The 20925-nt window shown below is 39.8% G+C and overlaps 1 protein-coding gene across 7 annotated transcripts in view; it reads left to right on the top strand.

Annotated features, from left to right (window-relative positions):
* Positions 1–3934: 3934 nt before the first annotated feature.
* Positions 3935–20925, top strand: part of LOC309720886 (teneurin-3) — a 133354-nt gene continuing 116363 nt past the window's right edge. For 5 of the 7 annotated variants that reach the window (XM_082558106.1, XM_082558105.1, XM_082558104.1 and 2 more), the window contains exons 1-4: positions 3965–4228; positions 4304–4939; positions 16372–16859; positions 18765–19040. In XM_082558106.1, coding sequence (XP_082414232.1) covers positions 16589–16859; positions 18765–19040 — 547 coding nt within the window. In that variant the 5' untranslated portion in view covers positions 3965–4228; positions 4304–4939; positions 16372–16588. The other 2 variants (XM_082558102.1, XM_082558101.1) reach the window with 2 other exon arrangements.

The raw sequence follows: 20925 nt of genomic DNA, 5'->3' as shown, positions 1-20925 counted from the left end.
GACAAAAGCATTTGTGTAATGTCTTGTAAAGGTCTGTACTTTACAAACTGACAGCTGGAGGATATGTATTCTTAGTCCTTAAACATTATCCTTCCCTGTTTTATATATTTTTCATATGCGTGCCATTTTAACATTTTAACCTTCTTATTTTTTCCACAACAACCTTCACTACAGTAGCAGCTTTGCTTTTAGTGCAGGAAAGGCTGAGTAGGACTTTGTAAACACAACTCTTAAGACATAAAAAATCATGTTCAGACTACTGTTACATAACTATTGGGTTGTTTTAAACAAAGATAATTTTAACTTTTCATGCACACAAAAGTGATCAATCTTTATCAAAAAATTGTATTTCAGAGTGCAAGGTACATTTGTTGCCTTTTTTCCATCAGTGAGTTATTAGTGTAGAAAGATGAGTTCTGCATTTAGCTCATCTTTACAGGGCTATACTGAAGATAAGAAAATGTCATTTTCAAGTCAATCGTGGAATAATTTAGAAATTTTATTCCAGTGGTAGACTACTTTTTATTCTTTTATAAGCCCTGATATTTCTGTGCACGTTTTCCTGGGTTGTACTGTGTAGACCATCTACCAATTGTAAGCCGAAAAACTAAATAAAAATATGAAACTGTGATGGAAACGAAGTTCAATGCAGCGTCCTGATGAGTAACCAGAATGTTTTCAGCCTGTCTTTTTTTTAGGTTACACAGATATGTATTCATATGATACTCAAAGAAAATATAACAGCCTCATGTCTATTCTTCAAATGTCTGCCTCCTACCCAGAAAAAAAGGTGTCTTTTATCCTTTTATCTCTCGAGGCTGCCCTCCTTGCTTACCAGTTAATCTTTTTAAATTAAATGAATGCAGCCCACAAGGTCTTCCACCAGCAGCTTTGAGTTGCCACAGGTCTATTGCCTTTGAGGTTGTCCATCCATCTAAAAAATTCTGAATGACACTGAGCCTGTCTGATATTTCAAAAGGTGTTCTTTTTTACTGTACGTCCATTTTCAGCCAAACTGAACTTCTGTTTACTCAAAATTTAAGTAGTTGGTGGATTTAATTAAAAATTGATTAAAATTTATAAATTGATTTGTTTTTTCCTTCTGTGATATTTTTTAACCCCAAAGTCCAAAAGCTGATTATTAAAGACAACATAAACAAAAACAAACCCAGACGTGTTTAACATAATTAACCTTGAGCTAAGGTTTATATTATGTTGTCTCATAAGGTAAGGCAAGGAAAAGCTGTGATTTTTTTTTTATATTTATGTCTTTTATTTCACTAATTTTCTTCTGACTGTGTGGCATTTTCCTAACATGACTTGGTGATACTGAAGGGACCCACCATAATCAATAGACGTGCTCAGAGAATAGCCTCAGAAGAACACCAAAGCCCTCCCAAACACTCCCACTCTAGGTGACTGAGAGATGTCACACCTCTGAATAAATATTAGATTCATTTGCACAGCCTGACACTTCCTTTTGATTTTAACACTATATTGAAAAACAACATTGATATTATGTGACATAAATTTGTGTTTGTGTATTAAAATCCTTCTTTTTTTCATTTTCCTTCTCCTCAGATAGAAAAAGGTGCTTCCCCAAAGTCCTCACGGTATAACCAAGGATGAAAGCTGTTTTGTCCCTTTGGAAGTGATTCATTTCCACATGAAAAGAGAAGTTCTGTCCAATCCCTTTATACATGTCCGTTTAGTTTGTGGAACACAATACTGGACTAACTAAAGGCAATAGCCTTTACAGTGTGAATATAATGTACCGCGCACATATAGGGAACACATCCATTGTTACTTTTGCTTTTTAAAACACATTGGACAAGACAAGACACAGTTTCTAACACATCAGCTTCACTGTCTAACCCCTTGGGGACAAATTCCTGCATACATAGGATGGGTAAGGGAGTGTATGCATAATTTGTCAATGTTGCTTTTTATTATGTCCACAAGTCTCTCTGTCCCCGTGGTGTGGCCCATCTGTTTTCTCTGCTGATTCTGTACATATGTAAAACATACAGGGCTCAAGAAAGATATGGTGTTTTATTCTTTAATGTATGCTGTGCTCTTGGGCTTCAATAGTGATGTTTCTGGTTCATGTTTTGTATATTCCGGCACACATCCTGCAAGCCTTACGTAGCCTCGGAAGCAAATGCAGCAAATAACAATGCTGCACGTGTCTACTACATTCCTGCAATTTGTGGACTAATATTGACTTTTATCTATCATTCTAAAAAAGACACTGGCACTTCATGTTCATACTGATAAAACGGTATCCTATTTAGAAGCTACTGATCTATAACATGTGTGCATGTAATTTATTTGTTTGCTATCAAGCACTTTCTTTGATTGAGTTTTTCATCCTATTCAAGTGCTGTTCCAGATTTGATTAATGCTCTTTTCATCATGTAAAACGCTTGTGCATTTGTGTTTGGATTTGGATGTTGAAAGTGACTGGCCTCCAATAGAGGGCACAGTTGACTGCACTGACACGCACTGTGTGTGTGACTAGGAGAAAATAAAGCTTTGTCTAAGGTATGGGAAATCTCAGTTAAGGATGTAAAGTTGATTCAAGTCGTAGTAAAAGAACATTTTTGTGAAACTGAATGAGCTATTTTCTTTGGTTCAAAAAACCAAAGGACTTTTAATCTATCATTAACCCTCTGGTTTACTGAACTTAAGAGAACCTTCATGTTGATGAAATGTGTGAATATGTTGCTTAGTAACTAACTTCCACGTACAGTTTCTCTGAAAAGCCCCCAAGAATATTACAAAAGCGGGAAAAAAGTAGTTTGACTTGAAGCAGGGACAAGAAGGAGGGGTACTGGCTTCAGCAGCCCTTACAAGAATTCCTCTCCTTTTTTGTGTCCTTTCTTTCCTCTTTTTTTTTTGTGCATGCCCTTGACTGAAGATAGAATGGCAGAGTGGGAGATAGATTGTTGGGCAGTTGCCTTTCATGCAGATAATGCCATTTGATGGAGGCAAGTTTTTGATGTGCTCCCGGGTATAATAGAAGAATCAAGCATCGAAGGCTAGAGCTGATTTTGCTTGGAGAAAAGCTGTCCTCAGTGATAACTTCATCACTGCATGTGGTCAGACGTGGGGTAAATTCAGGAAGGGGATTAAAAAAAATGCCCAGTCAGAGCTGCAGTAGTGGGCCCCCTATTGAGCTGTGGGGCCTGCAGACCATAGTTTGAAGGTCTGTGATCTACCATTGGTATTGTTTGTCTTTCTCTCTTCTCTCTCCCTCAGAACCAAAACGACTCAGCCTCAAAATGCCTTTCTAGTGGGATTAGTGGGCATTGCTTTTGTAATTAATGAAACTCTGCTTTCCGTGGTATATCCTCTAAATGCTACCATTTGAAGGCTATCAGATAGCGTCTTATATGTTTTCATACATCACAAAGCTAATTCAAAGTAAATGTGGTTTTGGTTTTAGCAGGATGGAGAATGGCTGGGAGGCAAGTGTACTTATCTCTGTAATTGGAGCTCATCAAGATGAAGTTTTCACACTTACAAAGCAGTGAAGGACTTCAATTCGTTCTATAAGATCCGCAACTGACGCTCTATCTAAGCATGCACAAAGCATGCTCGTATTTTATTGAAGGTTCATATGAAAGATGGGGAGACAAAATTCATTAGAATAACCTTTCTTAGTGTTGGTTTAGGTTGACTGAACTCAAATTGTGCATATTTATTGCATATCTCTGCAGCAGTTGATCAATTCCACCACAGATGGTGGATGGAGCAAAACAATATGAATCAATCTTTATTCGACAGCCAGACTAACAGCAACATTTTAATTTCAACACCAAGCGTCGTCGTTGTGGCCTTCTTGTTTACCCAACAGTTTAACAGCTTGAATAACCCTTAGCTGCTAGTCTTCTGTGAGAAATATCGCATTTATTTACATCACTCTGCCTTTCCCTTTGTCAGTCACACTGAAGGTGAGAAATTGAGATTTGTGAGTTAGCCAATTATGTGGCAGCGCGCGTGCGGCCATAGGTAAGCTTAATGAACAGCTTCTCAATACAAAAGAGAAGAGAGGAGCGAGCAGGCTGAAGGAAAACAGGCAGGTGGGCTGACTGGAAGCTGTGGCTCTGAGTAAATCCGCCTCTGCGCTTTCACAATCAAATTGAGGAATATATATAATTCTAGCTTGCATGCAAACTGGAACTTATTTAAGTGGCAGCAACAAACGCGTAGCAGTGTATCAAAGGTAGTTTTGGTTATTACAGTGTCGTTGGAGGTAAACGCTCTCTTTGTCTAATAATGGGACTCGTTTTCTTCACAGGTGCAGCTGTGTGCTTGTTGCTGCTCACCCGTGTGGTTGACCCCTACGGCCTAACCCGTTCCTGATAGGCAGACCAGAGGCGAGGCTGAGGGAAGCGACGGGATGCGCAGTTTATCAGCTGACAAGTGCATATCGGACAACGGAGTAGCAGAGCGGCTGGCGAGACTCCGCATCCTCACCGAGTGAGTTTTCTGCTTTTAAACATCCAGCGCAAGTGCTTGGCGACTGGAAAAAATATATATAACGGTGTTACCTCAGAGAGGGGACAACTGCATTGTCGGAAGTATTGCTTGAGCTCAGCCACCGGGACTACTGGGAAGATTTCTAGGCTGAAACACGTTTCTCGCGCGGAGCTGCCAGCTGAAGCTCCTTGCTCCATCACCAAGCAGCAGCACAACGTTCACGCACAAGTCGGCTGTTCCGAGCTTCAGCCTCTAATCAAGCCGAGAGAATTCCGGGGAGTAGTGAAAGAGGTCTCTCTGAAGAATCCACACTGTGCTGAATTGCAAACGCGGTCATTGTAAGAAACGTATCGCGTCGCGCTCAGCTCCCCGCTTCCTGCAAGTTTGGACTAAAGCGCACCGTTGGAAGTTTATGTGCCGCTGCTTCGGACAGGCTCGAAGACGCTTCATGCAGGTCAGTGTGTAGTTAGATTTCCCCCATTTGCATTGACTCTAAATAGACTCCATCCGCGTAATTTAAATAAGCCACAGGATCGTTATCCCCTGGTCAGTAATGGTGTCTAATTTGGTCTGCATGCTGTATTGAGTCTTTTGATAAGATGCGAACCCGAAACCCACCTGGCGCCCAGCCCCTCTTCTCCACTACCTTGAAACAAATGAGTTGGGTAATATTTGGATTATGCGTTATAGCCTATATGTTTAGCAAATGCATTGCTGCAGTGGGCAGGCTACAGATGCAAGATGTATCAATTTCTTGATATTCCGTTCAGAGTGGTGGGGGGTTATTGTATTCCAGTTTTAAGTGATGAAAAAGATGAGTTTCCAAAACTCACCTGATGTCCTTTAACGAGTGCTATATATCGTGCTATATATATATATATATATATATATATATATATATATATATATATATATATATATATGTATGTGTGTGAGTGTGTGTTTATAAGGATTTTGCTGTCATAGATCTTTGAGAATTCTAGGAAAAATATATAAAAAGTATTTTATTTATTCTTTTGACATTATTAAACTCTTATTTTTCAGTAATGATAACAGTAATAACATAATTATCTCCAATCTAATCACAGTCACATCTAAACTTACACTCCATAAGGGGTCTTGAGGGATGGTCTGGATACAAAAAAATAATTTTTCCAAAAATATATTGCTACAAAAACACCCAGGAGCCTAATATAAGCGGTATGCCAACCACAGAAATGGTCTGCTTAATCTAATAATAATGTTAAAGGTTTTGAAATACATTAACTTGTACCACATTTGTGGTTTAAGCTTCAGGAGCAGAAGATGGAGAAAGTTCATCAGAAGAACCTTTTGTTTGCCTCAAAACAGGCCTCTAGAAAGGTCGGGTATTACGCAGTTGTTCAGAACCTCCAAGCATGTTGGTACAGACAAATGCCAGCAGAAATCACAACCTTCTACATGCGTTTTGGGGGTTAGGAGGAAGGGGCTGTTGCCTGGTAAAAATCATATGGAACGTGCAATTTGTAAATTGATTTTGGTTTTCAGGATTAGCAGGATTTCAAAACCGGCAAGAAGTTATTTTAATTAAATACAACAGTTTAGACATCAGATGGTTTAATTTCAACTTTCCATGTGGCTCAGCAATGTGGAATTATGACTTGTCTTAGCACTTAGCATGAGGCAGAGAGAAACGTTGATCTGATTTCGCTCTGGCAGGGATCAGACTAAACGCAATCTGCAAAAACATGCATCTGGGTCCATATGATAGCCCAGAAGGACAAGAATATCTGTCCAGCTAAAGTGATTTATTGCTATTGTCCTGAGTGCTATTGAGGAACTGCAGCAGTTGAGGCCATTTGCTGTCAAGGACTGGAACAGTAAAGCAGTGTAGATCTTCACCACTTCAGGCCTGAGTGGTGAACTGTTCCCGCTGTTCTTGTAAATCATAAGAAATACTTCTATGAAAATTTAAATAATATGAAACAGAAATAAAACAGCAAGATTAGATATTAGATAGGTAGTCAGAGGCGTATTACTTAAAAATATGTATATAAGCGATCAATATATTTCTAATCTTTAGCTTTTGGCTTTGCATCGGGTCACATAGCAACAAAGAAAGGCTTCAAACAGCAGAGACACAGTCTGTGTTTCTTGTGTAAGCCTGTAAATGCATTACAGTGACACTTATTGGGTGATATTGAACATGTGTTTTTGTAGCAGGGCCCCAGAACATGAGTGCAGCTTGTATTATCTTTTTTCAAGGCACTGGTAATAATTGAAATTGACTTTTCTGAATAAGACATAACAATCTATATGACTAATGTTCTGGTGACTGCAGCAGCATCCTGATAAATGAAGTGTGTTGTGTTTACAGTCTTCAGAAACACACCTGGAGTCAGAACAGACCTGGTGAATATTAGGCTGTCGACATATTTTACACAGCTCTGCAGAGAAAAGCAATAACCCACTGTAGTTGTCTAGTACACGCTTTGCCATAATGTGGCAGGTGATTACGCATCTGGAACTGGGATATTTAGGCTTTTCTGCTGTGACCCCTCTTATTCAGGCTTTAGCCAAATACCTCAACTTTAAACTTCATTGCTGCTTCAAGCCCAGTAATCAAAGCAGGTGACTACAGTTTCTGATGCGGCAGAGTCCTTGAAATTCTGATTTTATTTATTTATTTATTTTCTTTTCTACGCTTGGAGCTCAAAATGATCTAATTAATTCAGAAATATTAGAAGAACTGTGTACATAACACTGCCACTCTGTGTTCCTATCCTTAAGTAATTTCCCCTTTCATTATTCCTGTGGAGAATTTAATATTCTGTGTGATGAGAACTGCCTCCTTTAGGGATAATGCCGCTTGAATACTGCCCCTAAACAGTTTTATAGATTGTTAAGGGGCAATCGAAATGACTGCTCTCCATCTGTAAAAATTACTCCTCTAAGATATGAGAGATATGGAAGGAGAGTCGATGCACAGGCCTGCGCTTATAATATTTCATCATATTACTTGTAGATGCTGACAGTGGCTCGGAAGATGACCTTAGCAATTATAACATTTGATATGGCAAACAGCATGGCCGAGTCGCCTGTTTCAACACATCAGAGCAAACACGTGAAGGTTAATGCAGCCTGACAAACTACCCACAGTTCCCTGGGCTCAACGGATCGGTTCCATGTCATATTTACTTTACATAATTGCTGCCCTCTAATCTGTTACTATTAACACACAGCCTGTCTGGCTATTGTCTGCTGTAGTCTCTTTCACCTGTTTTCTCTCTGAGTACATTTTCCCTTTCCTCCCATGAGAATAGCCAGACATCATGATGAATAGTTGGCGTGAAAGTAAAGCATGCCACGGTGCATTCTTCAGGCCTTTAGAAAGTTAAAGAAACCAAGCGTCGCGATGGCAAAACCTCCATTGACGGACCGATTTGCATATGTGCTTTAATGACCTCACCTCAGAGGATTACTGTCAGGGATGTGACTCCTGCAGCAAAGTTTACCATTTAAAGAAAAGTTGTTTGTGGTCTGCGCAAGTTGCCAAATTATTGCTGAAAGTCACCCTAGCATTTGGGAGGGAAGAGATTGCACGCTCTTGAAATGTGCTTAGAGTAGGGATATTTAGTGACAGCACTTGATGCATTACCACTGTGGTCCTTAACTACATTGTATGCTGCGTGAGAGAGGGGGTTGGGGGGGAAACATGGCATAAATGTAAGCTGTTTCAGGGGTATACGGTATATGCTTTTTTTTCTTTATATAACACCATTTTATTCTACAATTCATAACCAAGTTTTATTAAATTAAAATATGGATATCGGGAAGGGCTTGAAACAGTCGGGAATATAAATGGCATTTTATATCAGCACTAAAGATGGATTTAATTAGTATTTTTCATCTTGAATATCTGCTTAGTATAATGTGAATCCTGCCATTGCATTCTGATTGGAGAGGAGAGAGGAATGTTCTCAAAGGAACAGTTATTTTACCCAGCTCATGGCTATTGTAGGCTGACTGCATGACCTAATGTGTTGTGCGTAACACAAACTGAATTCTGGATCTCATTGCACACATGCATGCAAATACATTGGTGGTGATGTTGTGCGTAGGCGTTCAGACAAAGCAGCCAAGCTGGTAATTGTTTGTGATGAAGTGAAAGCCGTTCCCTTGGCTTTGTATGGATTACTTAAAATCAAGAAAAAGGACTATTCAAGCATGACACCTCTTGGTTTTGTTTTGAGGTTTTTGGCCGAAACAGGCTGAGATGAAAGCCACCTGCGATTAGCCACAGGATGCTGTCCTGCTGGTCCAGCTCTGGGGGCAGCACCACTTCACACTGTTGTAACCTACAGATTAACATTTATGGCTCAGCATGCTCCGTTGGACTTTCTGGGTCAAGACCAAGTGGCAAGATTGAGGAGTGGGCTTGACTTTGTAACAGTGCAACTCTCGCTGCATGCTCCAGGCTGAGGCTGGTGGGGAGAGCCAAACAGAAATGTGCTTAGTTGTGTCACAGGGAGAATAAAATAGAAATGCATTGTGCTCTCTGCTTGTGAAAATTGCTCTGAGCGAATACCTCTGCGGTGTCTAGGTTCGGCTTTCATGAACTACAGACATTATATTCGAAGGATCTGAATACGATGTCAGGAATTGTTACATTTTTAAAGGATGTTATAGCTTATTAGAGTCATACTTGTGTATTGTCCAGCTCACATTAAAATATTGATGAAACCGATTCATTATTTAAATTGAAGAATTTTTTATCTTCCCCTCGCAGTGGTCCATGTTGCCAAAATTCTAAAGAAAAACGACTTTTGCTGTTTTGCTATACTTGCATTAAGAAATACCGATCCTGGAAAAGGTTTCCCAGAATAGCTTCCATCTGCCAAGGGCCTTAGGTCTGGTCTTTTGTGGCCCCTGGACAGCCCAGTGGGAAGTTGGGCGTCAGCTACGGTTGTCGATGGAGCCGGTTGATGGCCTCAATAATTCAGTTGACGTGACCTCTCTGATGCTGAAAGCCTCAGGTCTGGTGGGTGACGAAGAGCGATGATTGGGACAAGGCAAAGGTGCTAGTTTATGTGGGAAGCCAGTCAGTAACACATTTCTGTCTCCTTATTGTCAGCAGGGTGAAGGAGAAAATATTGAATATCAGAGCATTGAAGAGTGTAAAACTGGTGCATCTGATTTGGTGTAATGGTATACAGGTCAGCAATCTTTGACTTCCAGCGGAGAGCAGTGTGCATTCAGAATTCAGGCTTGGCCGATCATTACAGGCCAGATTCTACAAGTTTCACCCCTGGAAGTAGAAAAACCAGTGTGATGTGGTGAATTTTCAGATTGATGTTTCTTTTATAAGGCCTGCAGTCTCTCAGTAGTCTGATCGTGTGCCATCATGACCTACATACGCCTTAAAAAGCTGACAACAAGAGAATAAAACCCTCCAGTTTCTTTATGTATTGTAGGGTTTATGTGGCACAACTGGTCTAAAGAAGAAACGCTCTCTACCTATTATTCTCTGTAAATTGTTTTCATTGTGTGCTTTAAAATTTCTTCTAATTCGGTAGTATTGGCGTAGGTACATTGATTTATTTTGTAACGCCTATGAAGACTAACCGCTACTGCACTATGTCTGTGTTTGGTCAGATTTGATGTTTTCCAGCAGTTGCAGCAGCTCTTGAGTATTGCGCTCCCATTGCAGTATTCTCCATTGAAGCTTTCCCTTATACTCTTCGGTTGTCTAGCGCTGTTATGTGACTGCTGCGTATATTCCATCTCCTCCTGCACATCCTAAAAGAGGGAGGTTTAGTTTGTGGTACAATCGTGTGAGATGCATTTGAATGACACCCAATGTCAGCACTTTAGAATATCTCTGCGCATTTGAATTTTTATCTGGTTGCCAGGTTTGTATGCTTGCAGAATTTAAAATATAGTTTGAGTAATGATTTTCATCCACTCTCTGAGTGCTTGTTGATTGGCTACAGTAGTTCTACAGATGTCCAGATTAGACTGTCAGGCAAGACTGATGTTGGATTTATAATCTGTAATTAAACAATGCACTCCAGTCTAAATAAATAAGATGTCTACAATGAAGTTTTTATTCTTGTCAGCGTCATTTTTGTTGTTACCCATTATGTTTTGTTTACAAGTTTACTGTTGTGGACAGATACGGCTTCTTTCAGCCCTCCTCAATTGTTTTTTGATTTCTCTGTTGCATCGTTACTCTGCAGCTGCATCGCTACAATTTAATTTTATTTCCGTAACAGCGGCTCGATCATGGATTTCTCTTTAAATTGCTGCAGGACGGTAGAAGTCTGTCAGCAATGGAGTCAATTCATTTTGTGCGAGTATTAGATGATAATTGTTGACAGTGTCTTGCAAGATTCTCAATTAAGTGAATGACCATGGACATCATTACTTCTTTAGATCCGCCATTTGAAATAACACTGCAGTGATACCAATTTGAGAGAAAAGCAAACTGTGGCTCATTGAATTAAGACTGTCTCGTGTAATTGGGTGTGTGATATGGAAGGGAGCACCTATTTTGATAAGAACTGGCTTCAATAATTGTAGCCTTGGATACAGATAAATGCTGTAGCCTGTGTGTGTGAATTCACTGAATAACCCATTATTACCATTTGAGATACAAGGAGATACTGCAAAAAAACATTATAAAGCTCTGGGTTTTTATATTCCAATTGTCCACACCTAGCAATTACATTTTAAAAAATGAATCTGGCTGTGCTTGCAATTTCCCCACTAAAGATTCAATGAATATATAACTCACATGAGTCACAGGTGAAGGATTATTTGAGGGATTTGTAAACATCCACGCTCAGCTTATTGTGTTGTATCCTGGGACTGGCACATGCTTTTTTTATTATTTAATTCACACACACACACACACACATATAATACACAAAAGGCGAACAATAAAATGGTTAAGATTAGACGTTGACCGCTGTGATTTAGAGACAGGCAGGAAAAATAAGAAAACAAAACGCTTTGAGTTCAGCTCAGCTTTTTTTGATTTATTTTTCATAGTCACAGTACCTCTGTTTGTCTTTTAAATGCGCTGCAACTATGAGGGATGAAGCTTAAAGCTCCATGTGCCTGGAATAATGTGAAGTGACTGTACCAGAGATTTGCATCACTTTACTCTACTTGTGAATATGCATCATACACCGAGACGAGAGACCTAGCATGGAGTAGGATTTTATCGTGTTTCCTAAGAGTCGCATCGAGGGTGGTAAGCTCATCCGTCACCATGTATACTAAGGATATAGCTGCAGCTAAAATTTAATTGCTGGTAAATGCTGTCATGATTTTGTTTGCTGTCTTTTCTCCACTTCCTAACTGCCTTTCTCTCTCTGAAGCTGTACATTTATAAAGACTGAATTATACCAAAATGTCGTTGTGGCATATCAGCACTATTTGGTCAGATTCCCCACGATTCACGTCAGCACTTAAAGAAAAAAAAAAAATCACAATTTTGATGCTGATCTGGGTATTTTTAGGTAATAGTTCTACAGTTCTTGTTGCAGTGAGGAATTTAGGCATTGAGCCTCAATAAAAAACGAACACAATCTGGTTCAGATGGCATCCAGAATTCAGAGTTTGGGCATCACGCTGCAGACAAACACTTCTGTGTCTCCAAAATCACTAGTGTCAGGGGGAAACAGGCAGCATCTGATGGAACACTGCCCTGGTTCTCCCTCGCCCCTTCTCCAAGCGCTGGGAGGCACAAAAAAGCAGAAGAACTGAAGAGAAACTGAAAGAGGAGAGGCAGAGAGGAGCGTCAAAGAGGAAAGAGAGAGAGACTCGACAAGATGAATTATGCAAAGCTGTCAGAGGCGGCTATTGTTGGAGGTGCTGGCTGTGTTGAAGAGAGCCAGCCCTGATCTCCACAAGCTCCATCTACTGCTCTCACCACTCCCCGTGGCTGAGAGCCGTCTGATCTGTGCTCCGGCAAACGGCCAACAACAAGATGAGGGGGTTTGGGGGGAGTTGAGGGGCCAGCCAGGCCACTTGGTGACAGGTGAATTGTCTTGGAGGGACACACTAGGAACGACAAGTACGCTCTTTATTATCATTATTTACAGAGGTCACCAACAGGGAGATCTGAGCTGATACGTACAGCCGCCCTGCGGAAATATAATTACCGGACAAAGGCTTGGTGAATAGTTGCCACTTCAGCACTCTGGTCAGCAGTGGCTACTCTTGTTTTGCTTTGTGTGCTGAAGTAACCAGTGTCTGCCAGCTCAATTTAAGCTGGTGTAGGTGTTCATTAATCTAATTTTGCATGCTTATCAGTTCTGAGATATCTTAGAAAAGAAGCGCACTTTCGTCTTCTTAATATTTCTGTCTATTCCTGCTAAAGTTGGAACAGCTTTAGTTATTTCACCTGAGATTTATTTATTTACCGGAGTTATTTATTTATTTTATTTCGTTTTTATTTGATCTTTTGCATTTGCCTTGGCTTTGTTGGCACTCACATGCAATAATCAGAATTTAGTAACATTTGGATTGAAATGCGGTGACAGATGTTGGTTGGTCAGGTCGCTGTCAATCAAAACACACAGTCAGATGCAGATTAAAAGGAGGATGATTCTGCATTCTGCTAGAACCAAAGATTAAATCAAATCGGTTTTTGAAGAAAGAAAAAAAATACTGGTTATTTTTTGTCATTTCAATAATTAGTTATGTAATATTTGAGATCAGTGATTCAGTGGCGTCTAGAAAGTCACTGATCCACCTTAGCAATCCTTGTTTGAAGTATCAGAAAGTATCCTTTTATGTTTTTGATGATTAATGTACCGATAACATTTTTCTCATTCATTTAATTCATTATAAACCATCTTATTTAACCAATCTTAAAAGGTTTCTCTCCTCTTTGGTCATCTCTTCTGAATCCCAGCCCTGATCTGTTGGTAACATAAGACATCCCCTCTGTCATCTTTGATGAATAAAGTACTAAACGGGAGACGTGGAAAAAGTAAATCTCAATTAGAAACCTCTTCAACTGCCCTGAAGAACCAGTTGACTTGGACACGTGTCTTCACACCTTATTATACAGATGGTTTATGGTTTATGCTTCAAAAAAGTGCAGAGGTGTAGGACAGTACTAGGCGTCGGGGGGACCGTACTCAACTGGCACGGGAGTCGTTCGGACGTGTGTGGAGCTGAGCTGCGTACATCATGAACTATCTTTTTCCGTGCCTCACTGGCTTGCAAGAGGACCTCTGTGTGACACTAATTTTGCAGTGTCGACTGTTCCACTGAGTGGTCATGGGTGACTAACTGTCCTGATTCAACTGCATGATCAAAGGTAAAAGGGAATGTAGAAGTGAATGATACAGAAAAGTTTTTTTTTTTTAGGGCGGGGAATGTACCGAGGATTTTTGATTCATAATGAACCCTAAAGGTTCTCCTCATTTAATCAAACAGAGCTGGTGTACACTAGTATGTACTCTCAGTAGGGTAGCCAGAGGCAGATTTTATGTAGTAAATGCATACTACATAGTCTAGTTTATACTGCACTATACTTAAAACCTCTGAAACTTAAAGTGTGTAAGAAAAACAGAATTCTCTTAAGAGCCTCTGTGACTTCTTGTACATATTTTAAACTGTAACGAATGAACCGTTAGTGTCCCCGTGTGCTGTGAGGAAACAAAGCGAAGCAGGACACTAGGATGAGCTGTGAAGAAGATGGCATCTTTGAGTCCTCAGAGTAATAGAGGAATGTTTATGGGGACATGCCTGGTCACTTAAGGGCTTGTAGGCTGATTAGGACACAAATCTAATTCCTCCTATAGTGGTCGCTTGTGGCTCAGTGGGTAAGACTTGTGGCATTAGCTGTTTTTCAGATACCGAATCTTCTTACAAGTCCATAAAGAAGGGGGAGTTTGCAATCAAGGAGGCTTCTGGGCGTGTCCGCTTGGACGCATCCTGTGCATTAATCTGCCAATCTGGACGGGTGTGTACAATTTCCTGAAAGTGATGAGATGTGATTGAGATGGCCTGTGGCATCGTAAAACAAGTGCGTGGGGGGGAGTGTTGAGTGTTGAGTGTCAGCCTTACAAGAGAGTGTGTCACTGATTGCATCTCAGCCCATCGGGGGAACAGAGCGATATGAAGCAACTCAGGGAGAAGGGGGGAAAAATAAGTTTAAGAGGCCTAGAACAGCTCACAGTTTTCATTATCCCTGCATCCTGTACTCCACCCGCAACTGCTTCAGTTTTTGGAACGTCTCTCTGGGGCTGGTGCTATCTCGCCGTGCGACGGTACGCTATCCTGGCTTCATTGGAAGGTTTTGATGCTTGATGTGAAACGAAGTAGATCTCATTTGGGGAAAGAAGGAGTCTGATACTCAAGTCTTACAGCTCAGCCAAGAGAGAAATGAAATTGTGGTGTGTGGCATGTGTGACTCTGCGCCGTGTGTGTGTCTCAGGAAGCAGTGGAAAATGGCTGGTAATAAACACTTCTGACACACCACGGCTCCCATCCACATTCCACTCAAGGGTTTTTTGTGGATTAGTCACATTCTCATCCCCCTTGTCCACATTTAGAGCAGAGTGAGAGTGTCTTCTCTGAATTTCTAACAAGTTAGGATTTTTAACACCAATTTATCTAATGTTTCTGTGGCCAGAGACAAACTGCATGTATAGCTAGTGCAGTGTTTGTAGTTGTCAAATATTACAGTGAGAGTTTGGGAAACAAAGCTGGTTCAAAGTCTTTGTATGATATTAGAGTCTTTTACTGTCTGCCCTGGATGGTAAATAGAGAAAGGTAGTCTTTTTGCTATTTTAGGCATGAAATTAAACACTGGTTTAAAATATGCAAATGAATATCTGTCAAATATAAAGACTTGATCACCTTGCAGTCTCTTGACACTGTGTCTGGATTTTTTTTTAAATCTCTGAGATCAAAAACAAAACAAAGAAAAAAAAACGCTTTCATTTTTGGAAGAGCTTTCATTGCTGCTAATTTAAACCGATTAAATGGTTCTTGTGATAGCTGCTTCTTGCCCACTTGTGGACTATTCAAAGTAACAAAGGCACTGTTCTGGGAAAAAAAAGATTTCTGTTATGATTTTTTTAGTACCTCAAATGAAGTTCAGTTTACCTTCACTTTATTGTTGTGGGTGCAGAAATTATGTGGAGCTTAAGAAATGGTAAATTGAAATGATCTGTGTGTATGTGGAAATACAGTATAAAAGTATAAAACGTCAACATTGATAAAAAAGCACAGTTTTATTTTCCTCTCTCTCTCTCTATATATATATGCTATCCAGCATATATATATATATATATGAATTTTGATAGAAATATTTAATCTTGTCATTGTTCTTCTGTGCATTTAAAGTAACACTTATTGAATGTTCATATAAAGGCTTGGCATTCTAATTTTATCAATTAAATAAAAGTCTTTTTAAAGTGATAATGAAAGTAAAAGCTTTCCTAGTCATGTCAACCTGTTGATTTATCCTTCATTTAAGCAGAATTTTGCATTCGGAGAATGTTAACTTTGGAACATTGTCAGTGGAAAATTGCAAAGTTTTAAACTTTTAAGTTAAAAAAAGAAGAAACTGTTTTTTAAATCTTTTTTTTTACAGAGTGCTTACTGAAATTACTGGAATTGAAAGTTTTTGAAGGACAATATTTAGAGTTAACACACTGAAGATAAACATGACTGCAAATGCAACACAGAGGTGATCTTTTAAGAGGCGAAGTCAACTTAAGGAGGTAAATATCAGTTCACGGGTGAGGTTTCAGGGGTGTGGGGGTAGAGTCGGGGGTGGGGCCATGAGAAGGGGATAAGTGTGTGCTTTAGAAGATGAAGCAGATGGATTAGTGTTATCTGAGCTCCTTACTTCCTTTCCTCATCTCTCTTTTCCAGGTAGAGTGGCTGGAAGGCTGAATGGACTGAAGAAGTGGGCGACAGAGGTTCAGAAGTGGGGAGGAGGGTTTGGGGGGAAATCGGTTACAGGACGAGAATCAAAGCCACAGGAGGAAGAGGAGAGGGGGTAAAGCAGTGAAATAATCCAGTGGTGAGTGTCTCAGGAGAGTGCCGGTGGTGAAGGGGAGCGGAGTTGGATACCCAGCATGCAGGCAGCATGGAAAGGGTGAGGGAGCAGCGGCCTTTCTGCTCGCTGTCCAAGAGCCAGAGAGACCGAGAGAGACACTGTGAGAGAGACAAGGATCGAGAGCGCCGTTACACCGCCTCCTCATCAGACCGGGACGAGGGAGCCTGCCGCGTGCCCACTCAGAAATCCTACAGCTCCAGTGAGACGCTCCAGGCCTTTGACCATGACCCTTCACGAATGCTCTTTGGAGGAAGAGTCAAGGAGATGGTCCATAAGGAAACTGCAGAGTACACAAGGCCAGGTTAGCAAGAACAAATGTTGTCCTTCTGTGGGATTTTTCAGGATTTGTTAGATGAATGTACAAAATGTAAGCTCAGAGAGGTGCGGATTGCCTGTCATTTTTTAACGTCATGGCCAGTGTCATCAGAGTTTATCATTTAAAAGGCACCGGGTACAAAAAAATGATTGTAGCAAAAAGTCTTCCATCTTATAGTGGCATTTTTCTAAATCGAACAAGAAGCTCTTAGATTTCAGTTGTTGTTAGACTTTAGTAAATACCACAAAGAACAAAATCCTTATATCCATGTTCATTTGCTGATGTCTAACAGTGTGAAACCTCATTAGTAAATGAATGCTCATGCAAGGATTTTTTTGCTTGTTTGTTTAATAAATGTTATCCCACAGTTTTATCTCCCACTTTATCTCTGCAAGCTTGACAAGAAATAACAATATGGCGCCAGTATGCTAGACAGTAGTAAACACAATTAAAGGATGTCAAACAAAAGCATAAATTAGATTTATATTTCTAAACTTTTACAGAGAATTCCTATTGAGTGTGATGTAGTGGCCTACTCTGACCTCATAAAATGCTCATGCCCTGCAGGACTATGTTAAACTAATAAGATAAAATATACAATAAGTAACCCTCTTCTTTAATTGGCTGTTAGAAACTGCTGTAATTTCTGTAATTAAAAACTTTGGGCAGTTTATTCTATTTTATGGCACTCCTTTGGCTCGTAAGATTGCAATCACAAAAACTATCCATTACACTTTTACATTTTCATGGTGCTAATTGGTGTCCATTTTAGAATAAATGGATTTATGATGAAGTTGTGGGAAGAAGAGTAGTTTCCTTTATTTCTTTTTAAAATCCAGGCATTTAGCCTTAACGAGTGTTTCTTACATCATCACAGTAAAAGTCAGATTTAATGTTGATGATGGAAAAAGAACATGTTCTTGTTAATTAGTTGCTCTTTATGTGTTGTGCGTATAGCACAATAGCATAAGAATCCTGGTACATTTTAAAATGGCTTATATGACAAAAATCGAGCTGTGTGAATTTCACTAAAATTTTAAAAAACATTTTAAATACATCAGAGGCTGATGAAAATGTCTCATTTTGAAATGGTAAAATATACTGGAGATAAAATACATTATAGCTATGATGATTTCTACATTAAATATTAATAATTAGCTATAGCAGTTTCTGGATGAACACACATATATATTTGAGCCTGACTACAAGCATCTACTAAGCAAATACAGCTCATTTCATGGTTAAAACCAAATATGCAATGAATAAAACTGAAATATGAACTTTTTAATTCAAGGACTTTGAGGTGAACTAAGATGTTTTTGTGTTTTTTTGGCAGCATGCCTGCATCATTTAAAACCAATTGAAAACATGCTGCAGACTCTTTTAAAGGCATTGCAGGTTAATTTTTATTTTCAGAAATAAGCAAACCCTTAAGCAATGTGAAATGGAGACAAAACTAATTTAGAGCATTGCTGTGATTTATTGTTAAACAGTCTCTTAAACAGTTTCGAAAAAACTATCATAATAATTAGGTGATTAGCATCTTTACTTTTTTTTAATCTGTAATTTAATCCAAGGATATTGATTTCAGACTATTTGTCTAATGGAACTTGGTAATCTTAAACATAGCAATTATTATAATTTTAATTAGACTATTTGTGTGATTTGAGTCAAAGAAATGCAGTTGTAGATCTTGATAAGTTGATGAGTGTTAAGTAGCTTTGGAGGAACTTGTTAAGGCTTTAATTTAGCAATTACCCCCTGCCTTGTCGCCATGCTCTTAGATTAACAGTTTTGTTGTTGTTTTTTTTCTCTTTAAATAGCCCTGCTCATGGCTATTAAATACGGTGTTGCTTGGTTTGTTAACTTTACTACTTCTGTCATTGACAGGGCAGACATTTTCGCTAAGGCAACTCGGGATTTGTGAGCCACCGGCTCGCAGAGGCTTGGCTCTCTGCCCCGAGACTGGCCTCTCCCACCCACTCAGCAGCTATTCCAGAGGACCCGTCGTTACCGAAAACCATGAACCTGTATCACCAGAACGTACCATTACTCTTTGGGGGACAGGGGCAAAATCGGGGCAGAATTCATGCCTTTCCAGCCGCTCTAACTCGGCGCTCACACTCACTGACACCGAAATGGACAATAAATCGGACAATGAGATGGGTGAGTGAGGCACACGTTTCATTATTTTACCTTAAAATGCTTATTTGTTTGTAGTCCTTACCCTCATTGCTTTTCAAAGGGGGAGAAATCACTCTGTATAAAGAGCAGCAGTAGGTTGGATTATGGTGGGTGCTGGAGACAAGGCTCTGATTGGTGGAACAATGTGAAAACGCGATTGGTGGGGCTGGTATCTTGAGAGGCATTTGCAGCTGTCTTTGTTTGGATCAAAGGCGTGATTCCTTGCCGCATGCGGAAAGGAATCGGGCCTTCAGATTGAGTAGTTGCTAGTCACCTGGTCCTGCTCCACAGGAAGCAAAGGAGTTTGATAAAGTTTCCCCATGGGCTAGCGTTAAATCAAAGATAGCTTTGTGTGCCTCAGTCTGAGATTTTGCTTAGAAATTCTGCAGTGGTTGACTGGGCATGCATAATGGCTGATTAAATGGGCACAATGGTTTGAAGTGCAAATTTGATCATGCTGGAAACCTGAGATGGAGGATTGAGGTTCTGTGTTTGAAGAGGGCAAATCTTTGTTGCGTCAAATGGAGGCAATACATGTAAGATGGCTATATTGCTGTGTTGTTGTTAAACTCATTTATGTCGATCCACTCTTTTCACATTTTACTGTTGTTATGCTTGTTTTTTATTATTGCTCACTGAAAGGTTAGTTTGCACTTCGGAACATCATTTTGATCAAATCTGTTGCAAAATGACATCCAGTGCTTTTTTCACCAGTTTTTCTTCTTCCGTCATCCATCATTTTCTTTTATTGAAATGCATTGCGTCTCTTCTGTCTACGCTCAAAGTCAGCCTGTCATTAACTTTATCATCTCAGCAGCATATGTTTTGGTGTAGAGCTTCAAAATTTTCCTTCTGAAGTTGATGACTGAAAGTGCTCATGACATTGCACATCATTCATCACCATTAAAGTGTGAGCCATCGCCATTTTAACACATGCAATGTAAAACTCTAATTATTTTAAGAAACCAGTGGTCTCAAAGAGTGGCAGGCAGTTTAAATAATTAGAGTTGATTACACTTTACTGGCAAGAACATTAAAGAGAGGGTAGAAAGGAAAATGTCTTGTGTTCATGTGCTATCAATTTTTATCTAAAAACATTGGCTACAGTCTGACATTTGAGACAAGTCATTTTCTTAATGGCAGTATTCATCATAGAAAGCTTGTCTCCGGGGGAGGGGGCTGAGTAAGTATTTTACCTTTTCAAAATACCATCAGAATTCAAGTCCGTGTGTTTGTTCCTGAATCTGGCCTTTACTTTGGCCCAATACGCTGCATGCATTTATGAGTCACTAAAAGCTCCGCTCTAACCACAGAGGTGCCTGTAAACATGGCCTTCACCTCCTTAGTGCTCGATTCCAGTCATATTTGATGGTGAATACGCCAAGAGTGAAACTATATCAACAGTCATTTCTTCAATATGCTCTCTGTCTAGCTTTGATTGCACCTGGCCTCCACCATTTTAACTGTGCGAACACACACACACACACACACTTATACAAACGCCGCGGTACACCCCTTTGGCATACCTCCTCTGGAGTTTCTTTTGGAAACTCCTCAAGAAGCTGCTGCTGATTGGCTCTAGCACAACACCCCACTGAGACTTAAACTCACTATTGTCTCAATTAGTTTCGCAGGGAAAATAAACACTTTATCTCTTTATCTGCTTTGCCATACATTTTTTCAAAAAATGTTACAAAACTCAAAATCACCTAAGAACATAATTTAATGGTATTATTGAAAAATCTACCCCCTGTTTGTTCAAATAAGCTACACACACATGCACACACACATGCACGCACACACACACACACACACACACACACACACACACACACACACACACACACACACTCACTATCATTATCTA

Source organism: Aulonocara stuartgranti, assembly GCF_965226115.1.
Source record: "Aulonocara stuartgranti genome assembly, chromosome: 2".
In the NCBI taxonomy this organism is placed as follows: domain Eukaryota; kingdom Metazoa; phylum Chordata; class Actinopteri; order Cichliformes; family Cichlidae; genus Aulonocara; species Aulonocara stuartgranti.
Note: the sequence above shows the minus strand (reverse complement) of the source record. Positions and strands in the feature narration are given on the sequence as shown.